This window comes from Trichosurus vulpecula, chromosome 2, assembly GCF_011100635.1.
Source record: "Trichosurus vulpecula isolate mTriVul1 chromosome 2, mTriVul1.pri, whole genome shotgun sequence".
Lineage (NCBI taxonomy): Eukaryota > Metazoa > Chordata > Mammalia > Diprotodontia > Phalangeridae > Trichosurus > Trichosurus vulpecula.
This window is the reverse complement of record NC_050574.1, coordinates 338503233-338521272: the sequence shown is the minus strand read 5'-3', so window position 1 is coordinate 338521272 and position 18040 is coordinate 338503233. Positions and strand designations below refer to the sequence as shown.

At 37.0% G+C, this 18040-nt stretch overlaps 1 protein-coding gene across 4 annotated transcripts in view; it reads right to left on the bottom strand.

Moving 5' to 3' along the window:
• The window catches only part of GSK3B (glycogen synthase kinase 3 beta), a 285006-nt gene that overhangs the window by 89182 nt on the left and 177784 nt on the right, over positions 1 to 18040 (bottom strand). For all 4 annotated transcript variants that reach the window (XM_036746202.1, XM_036746204.1, XM_036746201.1 and 1 more), the window contains exon 7: positions 11174 to 11271. In XM_036746202.1, coding sequence (XP_036602097.1) covers positions 11174 to 11271 — 98 coding nt within the window. The remainder of the gene's footprint in view (positions 1 to 11173; positions 11272 to 18040) is intronic.

Here is an 18040-nt window from a genome sequence, read left to right as displayed (position 1 = left end):
AGGCCAGGCCCTTTATGTGTATTCTTGAAATCATCTAAGTCCTTTTCTCTAGAAGACTGCCCCACCTATTACATTTTCTCACTCTCCAATCTTTAATCCCTCCCCAACTACTTTTTCCTTCCCAGCAGTCTCTAAGCCTTAAACTCTCCCTAGATGTCTCTAAGCTACTGTCCAATAACAGTTCCCTCATCTATAAAATGAGGAGAATATTAGCACTCACCCCTCCAAGATGTGAAGATCAAGTCAGGTAAGGATTGTACCGCACTTAGCACAGTGCTGGGCACATAACAGGAACTATAAAAATGTCAACTATTAGCTATTACTATTAACTCTACTCCTTTCTTTTCTGCTAAGTGCACATTACAAAGCCACCCAAACTTGCTGCCTCTACTTCCTCTCTTCTCACCTTCTTTTAAATTCTCTGCGAAGATGACTGATTCTGATTCAATTGAACTGTTCTCTCCAAAGTATTGAATTATCTCAACCGACAAACCCAATGATCTTTCATTAATACTTATGGATAACTCTTTACTGTCTCTGGAGTATTTAACACCGTTGATCATACTCTCTTCCTTAATTTTCTCTAGCCTCTGACTTTTTGCGAAATCCTACCTTTAGGTTCTCCTAATTCCTATTTGAATATTTCTCAGTCTTCTTTGCTGGATCTTCATTCATGACAAGTCTCTTTATGCACCAAGGCTGTCTACTTTTCTCTCTTTCATGTCATTTGGTCAGCTCACCAGCTTCTCTAGAAATATCATCTCTAGGAAGATGATTCCCAGATCTATTTGTCTACCCTCATCTCTCTCCTGAGCTCCAGTTCTGCACCACCAATTGTCTATTAGACAGTATCAAATGGATATCCATCCTGCATGCATCTTGAAGTCAACATGCCCCAACAGCACTCATCTTTTCTGCCAAAGTCACCCTTCTTCTGAACTTTCCTACTGCTGTCTAGGGTACCACTATTCTTCAAGTCACCTGGGTCTGTGACTTTGGTGGTCACCCATGACTCCTTATCTTTATATATCCAAACAGTTGTTGTTTAGTCATTTTTTCAATTGTGTCCAACTCTTCGTGACTCACTTTTTGGGATTTTCTTGGTAGAGACACTGGTATGGTTTGCCATTTCCTTCTTCAGCTAATTTTTACAGATGAGGAAACTGAGGCAAACAGGGTTAAGTGACTTGCCCAGGGTCACACAGCTAGTAAGTGTCTGAGGCTGCATTAGAACTGAAAAAGATGAGTCTTCCTGACTCTAGGCCCAGTGCTTTATCCACTGTACCACCTAGCTGTTTGCAAATGTAAATAACTGTCACATCTCATCAACTTGATCTCTGTAACATCTCTTGTATACATCTCCTTTGCTCCATATAGTCATCACCCTAAGTCAGGCCTTCATCACTTTTTGTCTGGACCATTCCAAAGCCTTCTAATTGGCTTCCCTGCCTCAAGACTCTTCCTGCTCAATCTTCACTATATATAGCTGTCAAAGAGATTTCTGAAAGCATAAGTCTGACCATATAATTTCCCTACAACAATCAATTCCAGTAGCTTTCCAATTACCTTTAGGATTAAATATAAATTCTTCTCTGTGGCATTTAGTGCTCTTTCAACTTGGTCCCTTCAATCTTTCTCGTCTTTGTACACATCATTATGTTCTATGCATTCTATGACCCATCTCCAGTGGCCTACTTGATGTTCCTCAACTATGATGCTCTCACTGCCATCCCTACCTCTGTCCTGTTCTTGCTTCTCACTTCCAACTCTTACACACAAAATCCATAGCTTCCTGTAAGACTCATATCAAATAGCACCTTTTCTAGACCTTGCTGATTCTTCCAGCTGTTGCTGCCTTCTTTTCAAAGGTTATTTTGTTTCTATATACTTGGTTATGTATATGTTATCTCCCTTGCTAGACTCTAAACTCCTTGAGTAAAGGAACTGGCATCCCCAATATTTGTCACAATACTTGGTTATGGTTTAATAAATGTTTGTTAATTGATTATAGTTTTGCTGCTTATTTCTTGCTATAATTTGATTACCTTTTCCTTAAGAACTCAGGTGCTATGGTGCACATATTTTAAATACTGATATTATCTATGGTACCTTTAAGCATAACAGTTTCTCAGCTTATTTCTACCTATGTCAATTTTTATTCTTGTCATGACTGAGATTATGATTGCTATCCCTAATTTAAATTCATCCAAGTGACAATAAATTGTTTCAATACTCATTTACATTATGCAGATCTTTGTTTCAAGTTTGTGGTACAGAACACATCCTTAGATCACGCTTTTTAATCTATTCTGCTATTTTACTATTTTTTTAATGGATGAGTTCATTCTACATGCATTCATAGTTATAGTTGTTAATTTATTTTTCCCTCAATTGCTTCCGCCTTTTACTTTACTTTATCACTTTCACCCTACCCCTTTCACAGACAGTGCTGAAAAACAAGGAATGTAATCGACTTTGGTAACCCACAACTAAAATGGTTTACTCCAAACTTTTGCCCCTCTATTCTTCATTTAGCCCAAATCTTGATTTGCTTGTTCTAGCGATTTTTTTTCTCTCCTTTTAATTGCTCTTTTAGGATCCCTGCTCTAAATTTGAAATTTGTTTTGCTTCTGACTATTCCCGCCCCCAACCCCCCAATTTTACCCTTCCTCTTAAAACTACCTCTCTCCCATCCTCTACCTGTTTCCCATTTGAATTTTGACTTCTCTGATGTACCTGTGTATTCAAATCTTCTTTGCCCAATGTGGGTAAGAGTGAAGTTCATCAGATGTCCAGTCTCTCTCACTTGCTTCCATGTTTGTATGCTCTTTTTATCTCATACAGCTAATTAAACGTAATCTTAAATTCTCCCTTTATTTCTTCTCTAATTTATTCCTTCCTCCCTTTCTTTTCTGTATTTTAAAACAAAAAAAAAAGGGGGGGGAATGACTGCAGGCTCTTTTTTTGTTCTTTCTCCACTCCCTTTGTGGCCAATGAAAGCAGTCAGGTTGTCTGAAGGGACACTTATCTCTTCTTCCTCATCACATCAAAACCTCACCATCTTTCATCTCCTTCCAATTGTTCAAATGCATTTAGCTTCCTAGGTTTCCCTTCTCCCACGTTTGTGTTTCCAAGATTTCCATTTTTCTCTTTTAGATCAGGAATACTTAAAAGTCCTACTTCTATTAAAAGTGTACTTTTCTTCTTATGGGATTATATTCATTCTTGAAGGAAGGGCTATTCTTGTATGTAAGCCTTTATCTTGTGCTTTTTGGAGTACTGTATTCCAACTTTCTCTTTCAGAAAAGCTGTAACATAATTTTTGCATGGTTCTAATGTTATTTGGTCCATGAAACTCTCTTTTCTAACTACATACTTTTTCTTTGACCTTGAAGCTCTGGATTTTATCTATGACATTACCAGGCAAAATTAATTTGGGATATTTTTCAGGCAGGGACTAGATTCTTTCTCCTTTCACATTGCTGGTGGTGGTTCTAATAAAGCTAGACAAGTTTTCTTTTACGATTTCTTAAAATATGGTATCCTGATTTGTCTGTGGTCTCCCAGGATTCCAATGATTCTTAAATTTTCTCTTCTCAATCGATTTCTAGATCAGTTTTTTCCCCCTGATAATAGATTATTTTATTTTAGTCTTTTGATTCTATTATAATATTCACTGTCTTGCAAAATAATTGAGTTCTTTGCTTCGTTCCATTTTTCAGGCTGTCTACAACTTGGTTAAGGTTTTCCATATTCTGTTCTAAGTTCTTTCCAATTTTTATTTAAGAGCTCTAATTCTAATTCTACTTTTAATTTATTGCTTCATTTTTTGAGCTATTTTCTAATTCTTGTGAGCAAGTCTTTTTTCCCCTTTTAGGTGCTACTTGTAGTTTTGTGAAGTCATTCTTTTCTCCTAGGTTTACCTCTTGGATTTTTATTAACCATTTTCTTCATTAGGCTTTGCAGGATTTGTTCCCCTCTTTATTCTTATTTCCAGCCTCAGTTCCTGAATTAGGATTTCCTGGCAGAGACAGAACTGACCTTTTCCTCCTGGGATGGTGTAGGAAGGCTTCATGTGATCCTATCCCCTTGGTGGTCTGGATGTTTTAAATACTGTCATTCTAACCAGAGTAGTTGGTACTAGGGCTGCAAACATCTGTCTTAATCCCTGGAATTCTCTCTCCATCTTCCAGTGGTTCAATGATGGTATTGGCTATCAGTGCCTCTACTTTCCTTTGGTCTTTCCTCTTCCCTTCTGTTTAAACACTCTTCATGCTGGAGTGCATCATAGTAGATTGATACTCAGATATTTAATACATTTTGTAGTTATTTTGAATGGCATTTTTCATTCAATAGTGGATCACATTTTTATCATTTCATAATTAATTGAAAGATGAAATTTTAACTTCCTAACATGTTTACTGTTTCTGGACTGTTAAAAACTATTTGACTTAATAGAACAAAATACTGTCTTAAAGGCTCTTTTACAATCAAGTGTCTCCCATCTACAAATCAAACTCATTCAAGGTTCCCTGAAAGACATAAAAATGAAATATAACTCCATTCAATGACCACTTGATCATAAAAATCAGGAGTCATACAACAGGGTGATACGTTTGCCAAAGATGTCTACTACTGTAATGGAGACCACCAAAAAAAAGTTGAAGTTGAAGAGATCTTTCCTGTGAATGACATGGTAAGAGGATTAACTGTCACCTAGACTAGGCTAGTTTTGCTTTGAAAGCTATTAAAAACATTCCTGAGACTTAACTGGCTCAGAAAATAGTATATAACAACTGACTCACAAGAAGGGACACATTTTAATTAGTATTCCAAACATTTTCTCCATCACCTTCTTAAGTCTAGACCATTAAAAGAACAATAAATCAAGCCTTGATTTCTAGCATCTGTCAATTTCCAAGGTGTAAATATCCACAGTGAAAATTTAACAACAGGCTCTCTGAATCAGTTTAGCCAGCTGCAGCCCACCCATGGGATCAAGAGGGCTTACATTCTTTCCACTGACAACCTCCCCTAAGATCTAAATATAAAAGCCATCACATAAGGAGGTGGGGTTGCTTTCTTCCCTCAGGTTTCTGACTAGTAGATAACTATGGCCAATATAGTTAGTGAAATTGAACTCAACTGACTCCCTTGCTAAAAATCTTTTCCTGCTGTAGCTCAATAAATCTGCTTTTGTTAATTTTTCCATGGTCTATGAGTGTCTTATTTCATTCTAATAGGAATGACGCAATAGACAAAATGATTAAGGTCTGACCTGCAACAAGTGTTTATGGTTATACTTGGCAATAATGGATTGGAATGGCCTCACTAAAATGGGAGATGATACTGAAAAATATGAATCCTAGGTGGCCCCCAGGCTTGTAGCAGTGTGGACTACATATCACGAGAAATTCCAATAGCCCGACCCATGAGGAATAGAGAAAAACTGGATATCGGCATTAAACAAGGAAAAAGAGAGGTAAATATATTTTCCATCTTTATAATAATGCCCTGAAAATAATAAACACTGTGAATTCTTTGTTTGTAGGACTTGCATTTTTTTTTTGTTCGGGGGTGATAATGATTTTCAGACCCACCAGGTGTATTAGCAGTTTTGATTTGAAGATCTTTCCCACCCATTAATAGGCCATGTGACCTGCTTATGTTACAGGAAGCCTATGACTACTGGTGGCTGCTAATGGCTGCCTTTGTGATGGTTAGAACTGAACAGGCTGACTTAGCTGTACTGTGAGTTTGTTTTGGGGAAGACCTCGGCAGGGGGTCGGACAGGTTTCAGGATGGCCAGGCTCCATGTGATATTCTGTATGGAGTGTTTTGGGTTCCTTGCTGTTATGATGAAGTGAACTCACTGGCTGTGGGAATTGAGCATTTGGTTATGGCATATGGTTCTCTGGTATTTGAATAAATGGTTTACTTCTTTTACCTTCTATGTGGAGAGTCTCGTATACTTTGCGATAACTACAAAGGCATTTTGACAATTATCATCTACATTGTTATTATTGCCTTACTGTTTCACCAGGTGAGGTAGGCCTGGGAACTCTTAAAGATTAGAATTTGGGGACTGTCTAAGAATTACACTGAAAGTACTGTTTGGAACTTTTAAAGTGGAATTTGGGAGCACACTGTGAAACTCATATACACTTTACTGGAACTCTGTGGAAGGGCACTCAAAAAAGCAATTGTAATGACAATGCTTAAATGGCAAAAAAAAAAAATCACAAAAGATGGGACTATATAGTCAATGTCAGAAGGGTTATGGAAAGACACGCACAGTGATGCATTGTTGGCAAAAATCGGAATTACTATAACCATTCTGGAAAGCAATTTGTAATTATGAAAAATGCACATATATTTTGACCCAGAGATTATACTGCTAGGTAGATACCCTAGAGAGGTCATTAATAAGAATAAGTCCCCAAATGTAGCAAAATATCTACGGTAGTGCTTTTAGTCACAGTAAAGAACTGGAAATAAAATAGATGTCCACTGATTAGCAGAATGGCTAAACAAACTGTAATGGTATATTAGTACTATTAACAATGCTGAACATGCTAGAGAAGCACAGAAAGGCTTACATGAACTAATGCAAACAAAGTAAGCAGAGACAGGAAAAGAGCATAAAAAGTAAGAGAAAGTGTACTATTTAGTATATATGTGAGGCACGACCTATATCTTACTAAAAATATTGAGGCCATTCACTGAGAGCTTCTTCTTCCCTCTTCCCATCTCCTATTACTCAGATGCCTTCTGCCACTACTGCCCGCAGCTTATCACATATGAAGAAATGGCCCTTCTTGTCATGGCTAACCCATCTACATGCACAAGTGATTCCCTTTTCATGCTGTCTTCTCTAGCAAACTGCCACCTCTATCATCTTTATTCTCTTACTAATCTTCAATTGCTCCCAGTCTACTCATTGCTTAAACATGCACATGTCTTCCCCATCCTCAAAAAGCCTCACGTTTTCCTTTCAATCCTGCTATGTATTGTTCCATGTCTCTCCCCACTTCTATGGCTAAATTTCCTTGAGAAGGCAGCCATGGGGCACACTGGACACTGGGCCTGAAGTCAGTAAGAACTGAGTTCAAATTCAGCCTCAGATACTAGCTTGGTGACCCTGAGCCAAATCACTTCCCCTCTGTTTGCCTTCATAAAATGGAGATGATAATAGCACGCACCTCCCAGGGTTGTTATGAGGATCAGATGAGATAGCAATTGTAAAGTGTACAAGGACTAGTCCATAGTAAGAGCTATGTAAACATTATTATCTATAATTAGGGCCTCTACTTTCCCTCTTATTCTCTTCTTAACTCTTCTACCTCGTTTTTGGCCTTAATATCCAACTGAAACTGCTCTCTCCAGAGTGACCAATGATTTCTTAATCACCAAATCTAATGGCTAGCCTTCAGCACTGTAGTTCACCCTCTTCTCCCTCATAATTTCCTCCTCCTCAGTCTCTTTTGCTGGATCTTAATCCAAGTCAGGCCCATTAATACTGCATGTTCCCAAGGCTCTGTCATGGGTCCTCTTCTCTTTTCCCTTTATACCACTTTGCTTGGTGATCAGAGCAGCTCTAAGGGATTCAGTCATGATCTCTATGCTAATGATTCCTAAATTTACTTCTCCAGCTCTAACCTCAAATCAGATGTATAAATATCTTAAACTCAACATGTCCATACCTGACATGTTCATTATTTTTATGCTGAAGTCCTCATCTCTTGACTTGCTTATTATTGTGAAGATCACCACCTTCCACCCAGTCACCCAGCTGGTAACTTATATATCATGCTTGACTCTTCACTTTCTCACCCCTCAGACGCAATCTGATGTCAAGACTTTTGATTTGATTGGTAACATTTCTTCTTTGACACTGCCGTCATGTTGGTGCACGTCCTTATCACCTCAAACTTGGCCTATTGCAATAGCCTGCTAGCTAATCTCTTTGCCTCAAGTCCATCTCCACTCTAGGTGATGCTCTCAGATCTACTAGGATATCAAAGTGATATTACTAAAGTGTAGGTCTGACCATAGCAACCCTCCCTCCCCCATTTAATAAACTCCACTGCTTCCCTATTGCCTCCAGGACCAAGTATAAACTATTTTGACATTCAAAGCTCTTCATAACCTGGTCCCCCTCCTACCTTTATAGGCTTCCTACACATTACTCTCCTCTCATAGACTCTGCAATCAAATGACACTGGCCTCTTTGCTGTTTCTTACATGACACTCCATTTCCAACTCTGGGCATTTTCACTAACTATCCCCATGCCTAAAATTTTCTTCCTCTTCAACTCTGTTTACCGGCCTCACTGGCTTCCTTTAAGTACCGGCTAAAATCCCACTTTCCACAAGAAACTTTCTTAATCTGCCTTAATGCTAGTGTTTTCCCTCTGTTGATTATATCCAATTAATTCAGTCACTAGACATTTATTTAACCTACTATGTGTGAGGCACTGTGCTAAGCACTGGGGAAACAAAAGGCAGTTCATCCTCTGAAGGAAATCACAGTCTAAATGAGAGACAACATACAAACAATTATGTATGAAGAAGATAAAGAGAGAGAGAGAGAGAGACAGAGAGAGAGACAGAGAGAGGGAGAGAGAGGGAGAGAGTGTATGTGTGTCTGTGTGTGTGTGTGAGAGAGTGAGAGAGTGAGAGAGAGAAAGAGAGAGAGAGAGAGATTTGTATATGATTGAGAAATCTAGTTGGTGCAATGAGAAGAGCATGTTGGGCCTGGAGTCGGCAATATTTGAGTTCAAATCAACCCTTAGACACTAACTTTGTGACTGAACAAGTCACTTAACCTTTGTCTACTCAGTTTCCTCATGCGTTAAGATGGTGATAATAATAGCACCTACTTCCCAGAGTTGTTGTAAGGATCAAGTGAAATAATATATGTAAAGAATTTAACAGAGAGCCTAGGCATACAAGCGATATTTATCTAAAATCATCAGCAAACATTATCTGTAATGGGAATAAGCAAGACTCCTTCCCAGTACAATCAGGGGTGAAGCAAGGATGCCCATCATCACCTCTATTATTTATTCTTAAATTAATCCTATCAAGCATGTTTTCGAGATCACTTTTATTTGTATAGAAGTCACGTGTTCTTTTAAAACTGGTGTCTTTTGCTTTTGAGTTGCCAAATTATCTTCCACTTCTGGATAGTTACGTTCCAAATCTATTATTTTTTCTCTTGAACTCTCTACTACTCTCAGAGATTATTTCTTGTATCTTATAAGTTCTATATACTATGTTTTTTTTTTAGTTCTGTACTGAGAACTTTTGATTTCTAATGTAATTTTACTCCTATAATCTTCTGTATTTTATTTCTCTGTTTTGAACCATCCTGGAGTTTCTTGTTCATATTTCTTGCTTTCTGAGGAGTCTCCAGAATCTCTTTTTGGTTGGAGAGTTTTGGTTAATTTCCCTCCATATTATAATACTTGTTAATTGTACTTTGGCCAAAGTTTTACTCATTCTTGCTTTTCTGTATAAGCCTCTATTGATTTGTCAACTTTAGAGCTAAGTTTTTATCAGGCTCTGGGCTTTTTAGTCTTCTGTCTGATATTCAGAGTTGTTTGCATCTGATTTCTCTCCTCATTCTTTGATATCTAGACAACCACCTCACCCTGCAAAGTTTGAGGTACTCACACTCCCTTAATGGGGAGATGTAGGATATCTGCTTGGATCTCTGCCCAAGGAAAACTCTGTAGTAAAGAAGTCTTAGACCAGCTGGGTTCCTTATCTCCTTTCTCTTAGTCACAGAAGTTTTCTTCCTCTAGATGGCTCTGTGCTGTGCTATGCACTGTTGGTACTATCTGTCCTTTCTCTGATCCAGTTGCTGTCCTTTTCTTTCTAAGGGCTTGGCACACTTAGCGTCTGTTGCCTCTTGTAGTGCAAATGTAGGAGGGGCTGAAGACTGAGACACTGACATAGGGAACCTGGTAGGAACTTCCATGGAGCATAAGCTTGCAAGGTTTCTCTTGCTCATTGTGACTGGCACATGAAGTAGATTTGGGGGATAGGGATCTAAGTGGTTGATTTTATTTCATGGATTTTTTATTTTTTTGCATTCAACTATACTTACTGCTCTGTGAGCATATGAGAACATGGATCCTATTTTAAACTGCATGAAATAATTTGCCTAAGACTTTTGGGTTATATCAATTTGATGAAGTTAATTATTCTGCTTTCTTGGAGATAACATGTCTGGTTTTTAAAGGCTTTCATAATCTGGCTCCTGCTTACCTCTTCAGACAGATTTCATATTATTCTCTTTAACATACTCTATCTTTCAGCCAAAATTCCATTTCTCCAATTTCTTTGCCTTTATAAATGCTTTCTCCCATCTTTAGACTGCATTCACTTTTTACCTCCAAACTCACATAAACTGTGGCTTTCTTCAAGGCTTAGCTCAGAGGCAGCCTGTTATGAAAGGCCTATCCTGATTCCCCCAGTTGTTAATACCTCTACCCAGAAACTACACTGTATTACTTTCTATTTACTTTGCCATGTACATGTCCCATTCCCAGCCCCAATCCCCTGAAAATGTAATCTTGAGAGCTTTTTGCTCTTTTTTTGCTCTTTGCTTTTTAAATTCTTTATCCCTAGCTCCTACCACTATTTAGCATATAACAGGCACTCAATAAATGCTTGTTAAATTGCTATGACATACAAACAGACTTACTAAAAATAAGAGGGAGGGGAAGCAGAAACGGGTTCTGAGTTTAATTCCTTTAAGGATGAAACTTTCAGAAACTGCCATAAAAATATAAAATCATAAACATGGAAGTCTTTACTGAAAGCATTAAGAGGTTCAAAAAATTCAGTGATTCACGTTGAAAAGTTCAAGATCATTTCAATTTAGGATTTTACCCTTAATTAAAAAAAAGTACATTAAATAATAGTAACAAAATTAAGTTGATGAAATGCCCACTTTCTTGCCTTAGACCTCCCAAACAAATTATTTAGCCTCAGTGGAAGTCAGAAGAGCTTGTCCTAGGACTGCCATTTGTTAGCTGTATAATTCTAGGCAAGTTACTTAACCTAGGTCTGTTTCCTTTCTTGCAAAAACATGAAGTTAGAATATATCAATGCTAAAATCTCTTCCACCTCAAAAGTTCTACAACCCCAGTTAAGTGCCAACCTTGATTATTTCCACCAACTGATCCACACCACTGTCCCCTGGAAAGATTGGTTGTCCTAGTAACAGCTCAGCCAATACACATCCTGCAGACCATACATCTAAAAAGAAAAAGAAATAAGGTTTCATTATGGTATTGCAGTTAAATTGTATCAAAGCATGTTTGAGAGAGATTTGTAATTTCTGCTTTCATCACAAATAATTATCAGTTAATATCTCAACAGGTTGTGTATTTCAAATTAGGAAAAAAAATCCGAATATTCTTCAGATAAGCATACTTTGAAATGAAGTATTAAGGTCATTACAGAAGAAGCCTAGACAATTAAAAATAATGAAAAAGTTTATAATTAGTTGGTAGGAACATAACGTCAATTCATCATATTAATACGCCTTGGGCTAGCAAGCCAAACAAATACATTAACATGATACAGGGAATGGTAGCTGCTTACCAATACCAACAATTGGTAAACATTCCAAGGAATAGTGAAATCTAGGGTAAAATAGACATTGCCTAAATAGGAGCATGAGGCAGGATCCATAACAGGAAGTATTCAGTTGCAAGTATATCTAATCTCAATTTTGAGGAAAAAAAAAAAATTTTAACCTTAAAGGGTTAACTGGTATGAGTTAAGCATTAAGAGAATTTGTAGACAAATAAATGATAATAAACAATACAAATGTCAAATATTAGATAATATGATAATATGAGTAGAGATTCTATTTTTAACTCCATAAATAATTTCTATTTAAATCTAAAATTTAAACTATGCTTATTCCCTTGAAAGAACAAATAACAGAATCTATATTTTAAATAGCAGAGAAGTAACCAGAAAGTACTTGACTGATTAAGGTAAGCGGGGTACTGTTTTTAGATGTTCCGGGTCCAGCTTGAAATTCTAGCAATGAGCTGGGAAGAAGATGAGAGGCCATGAAAGCAGCAGCCAGACTGAAAGTCTACCATATAAGTCTTCAACAACTGCCAGTACTTCCCTTTACTATTAAGGAACCTGTATCATAAAGATTAGTTTTTTGTTTTAACTCTCTCAAACACTCAAATGGGATCTGAGATCCATTCAATTCAGGAGGTTCCCTCCAACAGTGTAGGTCCTCAAACCATCCATACCTACTCATGCCATGTGACTCATGCCCATGATCTCACAAGTTTTCCACTAAATGGGAACATTCAACGTGTTAGAGGCCTTTCTTCCAACATTAGGAAAGTAAAGGTGGAATACTCTGGCTACATACCTGTCATTTCTTGTTCTTGCCACATGACCAGCACATTTGCTTTTCCTACAATATTATTCCTAGATGATATCTTTTACTCCTATTCTTCAAAGATGCTCACTGATTATACGTTGCAGCCTGTCAACACCCACTGTGTGATACTGATCTTAATTTTTCAGAGGTAATGGTGCTCCAGAAATAACCAATAAAATATTAGTATTTAAAATATCGGTCTTTGTTTTTGTGGGAAGCTTGAGGTCAGTAAAAGAATGTGGCAATAATTTCATAAAAGAAATCCAACCTATTTCTTCCTCTTCCTGTTCAACCTCAGGCCCAATTTGTTGTCTATATGTGTTAATGCAGACATAAGTACTGATGGGCAAGTTCTGTAGGGTGTTCATCCAAATGCATTTTGAAATCTAGGCATTAAACATTCTTCATCCACTTTTTCTTTCCTAGATAAACATTCCCAACTTCTTCCAAAGATTACAGATCTCTTCCAAGAGATGGTACAATGCCTGGGGTGGGGGAAGAGCGGTGATGCAATTAGCACAGGAACAACTAGAAGATCAGATTATTCACAGGAAATCCTCCTCAACCTGAACTCTACAGTATCTTCTCCATTACAATGGTAAATAGCTTTCACAAACATCTATCTCTTGGATTTGTCTCATCTGATGTTTATTATTAGAGGGCCCAAAACAGGGTTATTTCTGTTGTTATGTCCTCTAAGGAATGATGTAGTCCATTATTTTTATATCACTTGTAAAAATGACTAATGAACTCACTCAAGATGTCCTCCGGTTCTGTATAGATGACTCTCACAAAGATTTTGGATAGGCTAGTCGGCACACAGGTTGGTAGTTACTGATGTTCTTAGTCCTCTTTGATTTTTTTCCCACCTTTGGTTTTTTGCCTCCCTCACATATCTTGTATTTCAGTCTCTCAATGCCCTTATAACTGTGTTACTTCCAGCAGGAATCTTCTGTAAATATAAACTTGGTCCAATCTGGCTGCTTTTTCTCATCTTTGTTCTCTTTAGTACCATTTCTACTACACATTTATAAACATTTCAGGGACTGTGATGGTAGGATCCAACTAAGGTAGTTCCTTTATCTTTGGGAAAAAAAAAAAGTTTGTTGAAATGTTTTTTCCCCTCCCCAAATCTTTTTCCATTTTTCTTCTATTTGCAGTCTTCCTTCCATTTTTATCTCTGAAAATTTTGGGAAAATTTTGCTAAGCTGGATTTTTTGCCAAATATTCTTTAAACTCATTTTGGTCTCAAATGCTTCTTTGGGTTTTATTAAATGATACTGCTCATAATCTGTCCAACATCCTTCTTCCTAAGATTTTACAGAGAAAAGTTTATAGAGTAAATCCGGTTTTGCCTTTCACAGACAGCTCTCCATCTGACAAGTAAGTCAACTATCTGTTGACTAAAGTACTTTCTGTATTCATTTGGCCTCTTTGTTGTTACGATGGTTTAACTTCTGGATCAAATTACTATAGTGGCTGTTAATGTCATTTTTGCTATGCATTTCCCATTTTCATTATTTTGTTAAAAAAAAAAGATGACATGAAAAACATTTGAGAAATAACACTCTGATTTTACCTGGCTCAAAATAATGATTCACTAGATGCCAATCCTGCAATTTTCATACATCCATGGTTTCAATCAAGTTAAGTCAACAGTTAAGTGTCTACTGAGTGCCAGGTACTGTGCAAAGAAAATCAAAAGCAGATCCTCCCCGCAAGGAGCACACATTCTACTGGGAGAGAAAACTTGCAAGCAACTATGTACAAACAAGATATCTACAGAGTAAAATAGAGGGTAGTATCAGAGGGAAGTACTAGCATCAATATGTAGCCTTTTAATAAAATTGATACAAGCTTTAGAAAAATTGCCTTGAGTTGAATGGAGGATGGAATGGAGTGGGAAGAGCCTTGAGGCAGGTAGACTAGTTAGGTGGCTGCTATTCCAATAGTATGGAGGAGATGTAATGAATGAGGATACTTTCACACCTGCTCTCTAGAGGGGCAGGCTTAATTTATAAATGACAAAAGAGCATACAGAATAGTAGCAATTGTATTTCTGGGACTACAATATACTTCTGGGCAACTGACAACTTAAGGTAATTGAAGTCAACACCACATTTTGATGATGTAGGATAAAGAGAAAATAAAAAAATGTACTTAATATCTTCTTTACTTAATCTTTAACTACAATTTTGACCAAAATGTACTAAATTCCATTAAAAAATTTTTTTTCCCCGATCACTCTCTGGTAGAAAAGGGGGAAGTCACTGGTACTTTATAATCTATATGAGACCTTAAATAATTAAGAAGTAGTTACATATGGTAAGACAAGGAAAACTTTAGAATCAATAAAGTAGAGGTGATGTTTTAGATGCTTGACTTAAAGTCAGGAGAGGTGTGTTCAAAAATGACTCAGACACTAACTGTGTGACCCTAGGCAAGTCACTTAACTCCTATATACCTCAGTTTCCTCATCTGTAAAATGTTTATAATACCTATACTATTACAGAGCAAAATGCGCATGCTGTGTGTTCAGAAACAAAGCTGCAGTGAAGTTGTGGGATGCAACGTGGGCAAGAGCTGCCAGAAACACCTTGGATTCATTACTTGTTTGATTTTTAATTAATTTTTGGTCATTGTACATTCAGAAAGCTTTTACTGTTGCCAAATTTTGGGGATCATAACCCACAGTTTAAGAAGCGCTGGCCACATTACTGTGATGACTTCAAGGTGACTTCTACACATGTCTCTAACTACTTGTACCACTCCCTTCCCCTCCCTGATTTATAATACTTCAAGAAGTTGAGGCAGGAGGGCAGAGTAGGAGAGGCAGGATTGTGGAAACTGAACAGAAGCAGCCACCTCCATCTATGTTTTTGTTTTTAGTAGAACACCTGAAAAGTATCAATTTGGCTACCAACCTGGTTTTTCAGGGAGAATAGTTCCAGAGGGATTAGTTTGCCAGTTCTATTGTATTCTGGAGTACATGGGGGTATGTAGCTGTAGAGAAGCCCATGGTGTTAGGTTTTTGAAATGGCCAGTAAGAATCACAGAATAAAAGAGGAAAAATTCTCAACCAAAGGAAATTCTTAAGCTCACTGATAAACTTGAGGGTCCTGAATAATCACTACTATAGCTATATAAAACAAACCAACACTTTCTGAACTGGATAAGTGTTTTATTTATCTCTACTTATCTCGCAGACACTGATCACACGTGATCTTAATGCAAAGTTTTTTTTTAAAGCCTTTATTAATCTGAATGTTTTATTTTAATCTAGGCTTTAAAATCTCTTCTACCTACTAATCAAAGTGAAAGGTAAGGGGTACTAATTAATTCTCTTGAAATACAAAACCATTTACCCCCAAAAGATAAGGTTATAAATGCAGAAGAACACATAAGGCTTAAATATAGAACTCCAGTTCTTAGACAACATTCAGCTGCAGAGTTAGAACAATGAAAGAAGACCTCCAAGAGGCAGTGTTGTCTACTAGATAAAGCATAGGACAAGAAATCAACAGACTCAGAAATTTAGTTCTCTTAGCTGCCAATTCTTGTGAACTCAGGCAAACTGCCAAACCAAGGCTACTATCATTTGTGGTTAAGATACACCAAACCATGATCTTTTCTTACTAACAGGGGTGCTTGAAAGAATGGAGTGATAACTCCAGAGCACAGTAAAACCCCAATTAACTAGAATGATCGATGCATGAGCTATTACCCACTGGGTGTCAACTCATAGCTGCAAAATTCCCAGTGAGAACCAGATTAAAATGTAAACAAAATAAATAAGAAATACAATACAACACTGATATGCTAACCTGCAGTTTTCTAAATCAATATGCATGGCAGGGATCAGTTTTTATTTGATACCACTGTTCTAGATCACTGGATTTTCGGATTTTCTGATTCTGATCACAGATTCAGTCCTCGTAAAGATCTTTGAGATCATGCTTCATTTCACAATGAGGAAACTGAGGTCCAGACACGTTAACAGATTTGTCCAAAGTCATAAAAACAATAAGTAGCAGAGTCAAGTTTCAAATCCAGATCCTCAGTCTCAAAATCCAGAGCTCTTCCCACTATACTAAAGTTAAGTCTAAAACTACTTTTACGATTTCATAATCAGGAAAGGGACTCTGAAGATTATCTAATCCGACATCTTAGCTTTACATATGGGGAGCCACTTTATAAACCTTAAAGTGTTATGTAAATGTTAGCTATTATTATTTTTATTAAATAACTAATTCAGAGACACAGGTCATGGCAGAAATGGAAAAGGAACTCAGGAGGTATCCTGAACCCTAGTTCAGTACTGTTTACAGTGCCTCATCCCATATATCTTTAATCTGTAACCTTTGTTTGTGGCATTAGTCCCCCTCCCTATTCTGCTGCTACCCATTAAGACTTCATGCATTCCTCCCTACTTTTTCTATTTCTTTGTCTCTTGATACTCTTCAACACGGCCCTCTCTTCCAACCAGTATAGTGCATACATTGTTTTTGTGTCAATTCTTATGGTTAAAAAAAAACTTTAAAAAAATATAGCTACAGTTTTCAGCTTTAGCATAAAGGAAATTCACTATTTTTTTGTTGAAGACTTTTGTATCTCAGTTCTCATTGTATAATGCTAGACACATAAAAAAAATACAGACCATAAAAAAAATACAGACCAATCTTATTCGATACTGACTTGACTAGATAACCTAGAAAACTCATGTCAGTATTCTTGTCATTTGCTCCTTACTCCCAAAAATTTGAGTATATGAAAAATGAACTAAATGAAATTTCTGGTTATCTGAACCCCTGTTTATTGAGACTTTAGCATACTTTTAGGTTTGTCAAGAGCCTCTATGGCAAGGCTATGCTAGGCACTGGGAAGATAAAAAAGTTACTGCCTTCATGGAGCTTTATATTCTTTCGAGTAAACAAAATGCACATACATTAGTAAATACAAAATATATTCAAAGGAGATACAAGGTAATTTGAGGGGAGGATGGTCAAGACAAGTAATATTTTAATAAGTAAGATTTAGAGTTATTTCTCTTGCATATTTTATCCATATCACATGAGTTTCTAATGATTTAAATAGCTTTTGAACCAGTAATTTATTCCTTTTAAAAGATTATTTGAAAGATACCAACAAAGCTATAGGCAGGGAACTAAATGGAAAGAATAGCCAGCTGGGGTAGAGGAAACTGCTTTTGAAATAAGGGCAACAAAAGTGAAAAGTAAGAAACAGACTAACTACTTAGTAAGAAAACTAAGAAACAGACCACTAAATAGGTCTATTTTAAATCAGAAATGAGAATAGTGCCAAAGAGCTTGTAGAAGATCTGAAAATGAAGGAGACTTCACTGTCAATGTGACCAGACTGGAGACAGGTAACAAATTTCAATTTAATTTTTTCAAGATAATAGACACTACTGTTTCCACCCCAGGGAAACTCTTAGAAACTGATTTGCCAACCCCACCCAGAAAACTCTTCCAAACCCATGAAGGATGAGAAGCAAGGGGGAATGTACAGTCATGCCTGTCAGGGAATTGGTGCCAGCATTTTAATTCACTTTTTTTTTTAAAGGTAGGCATTAGAAGCACAGGCTGTCCC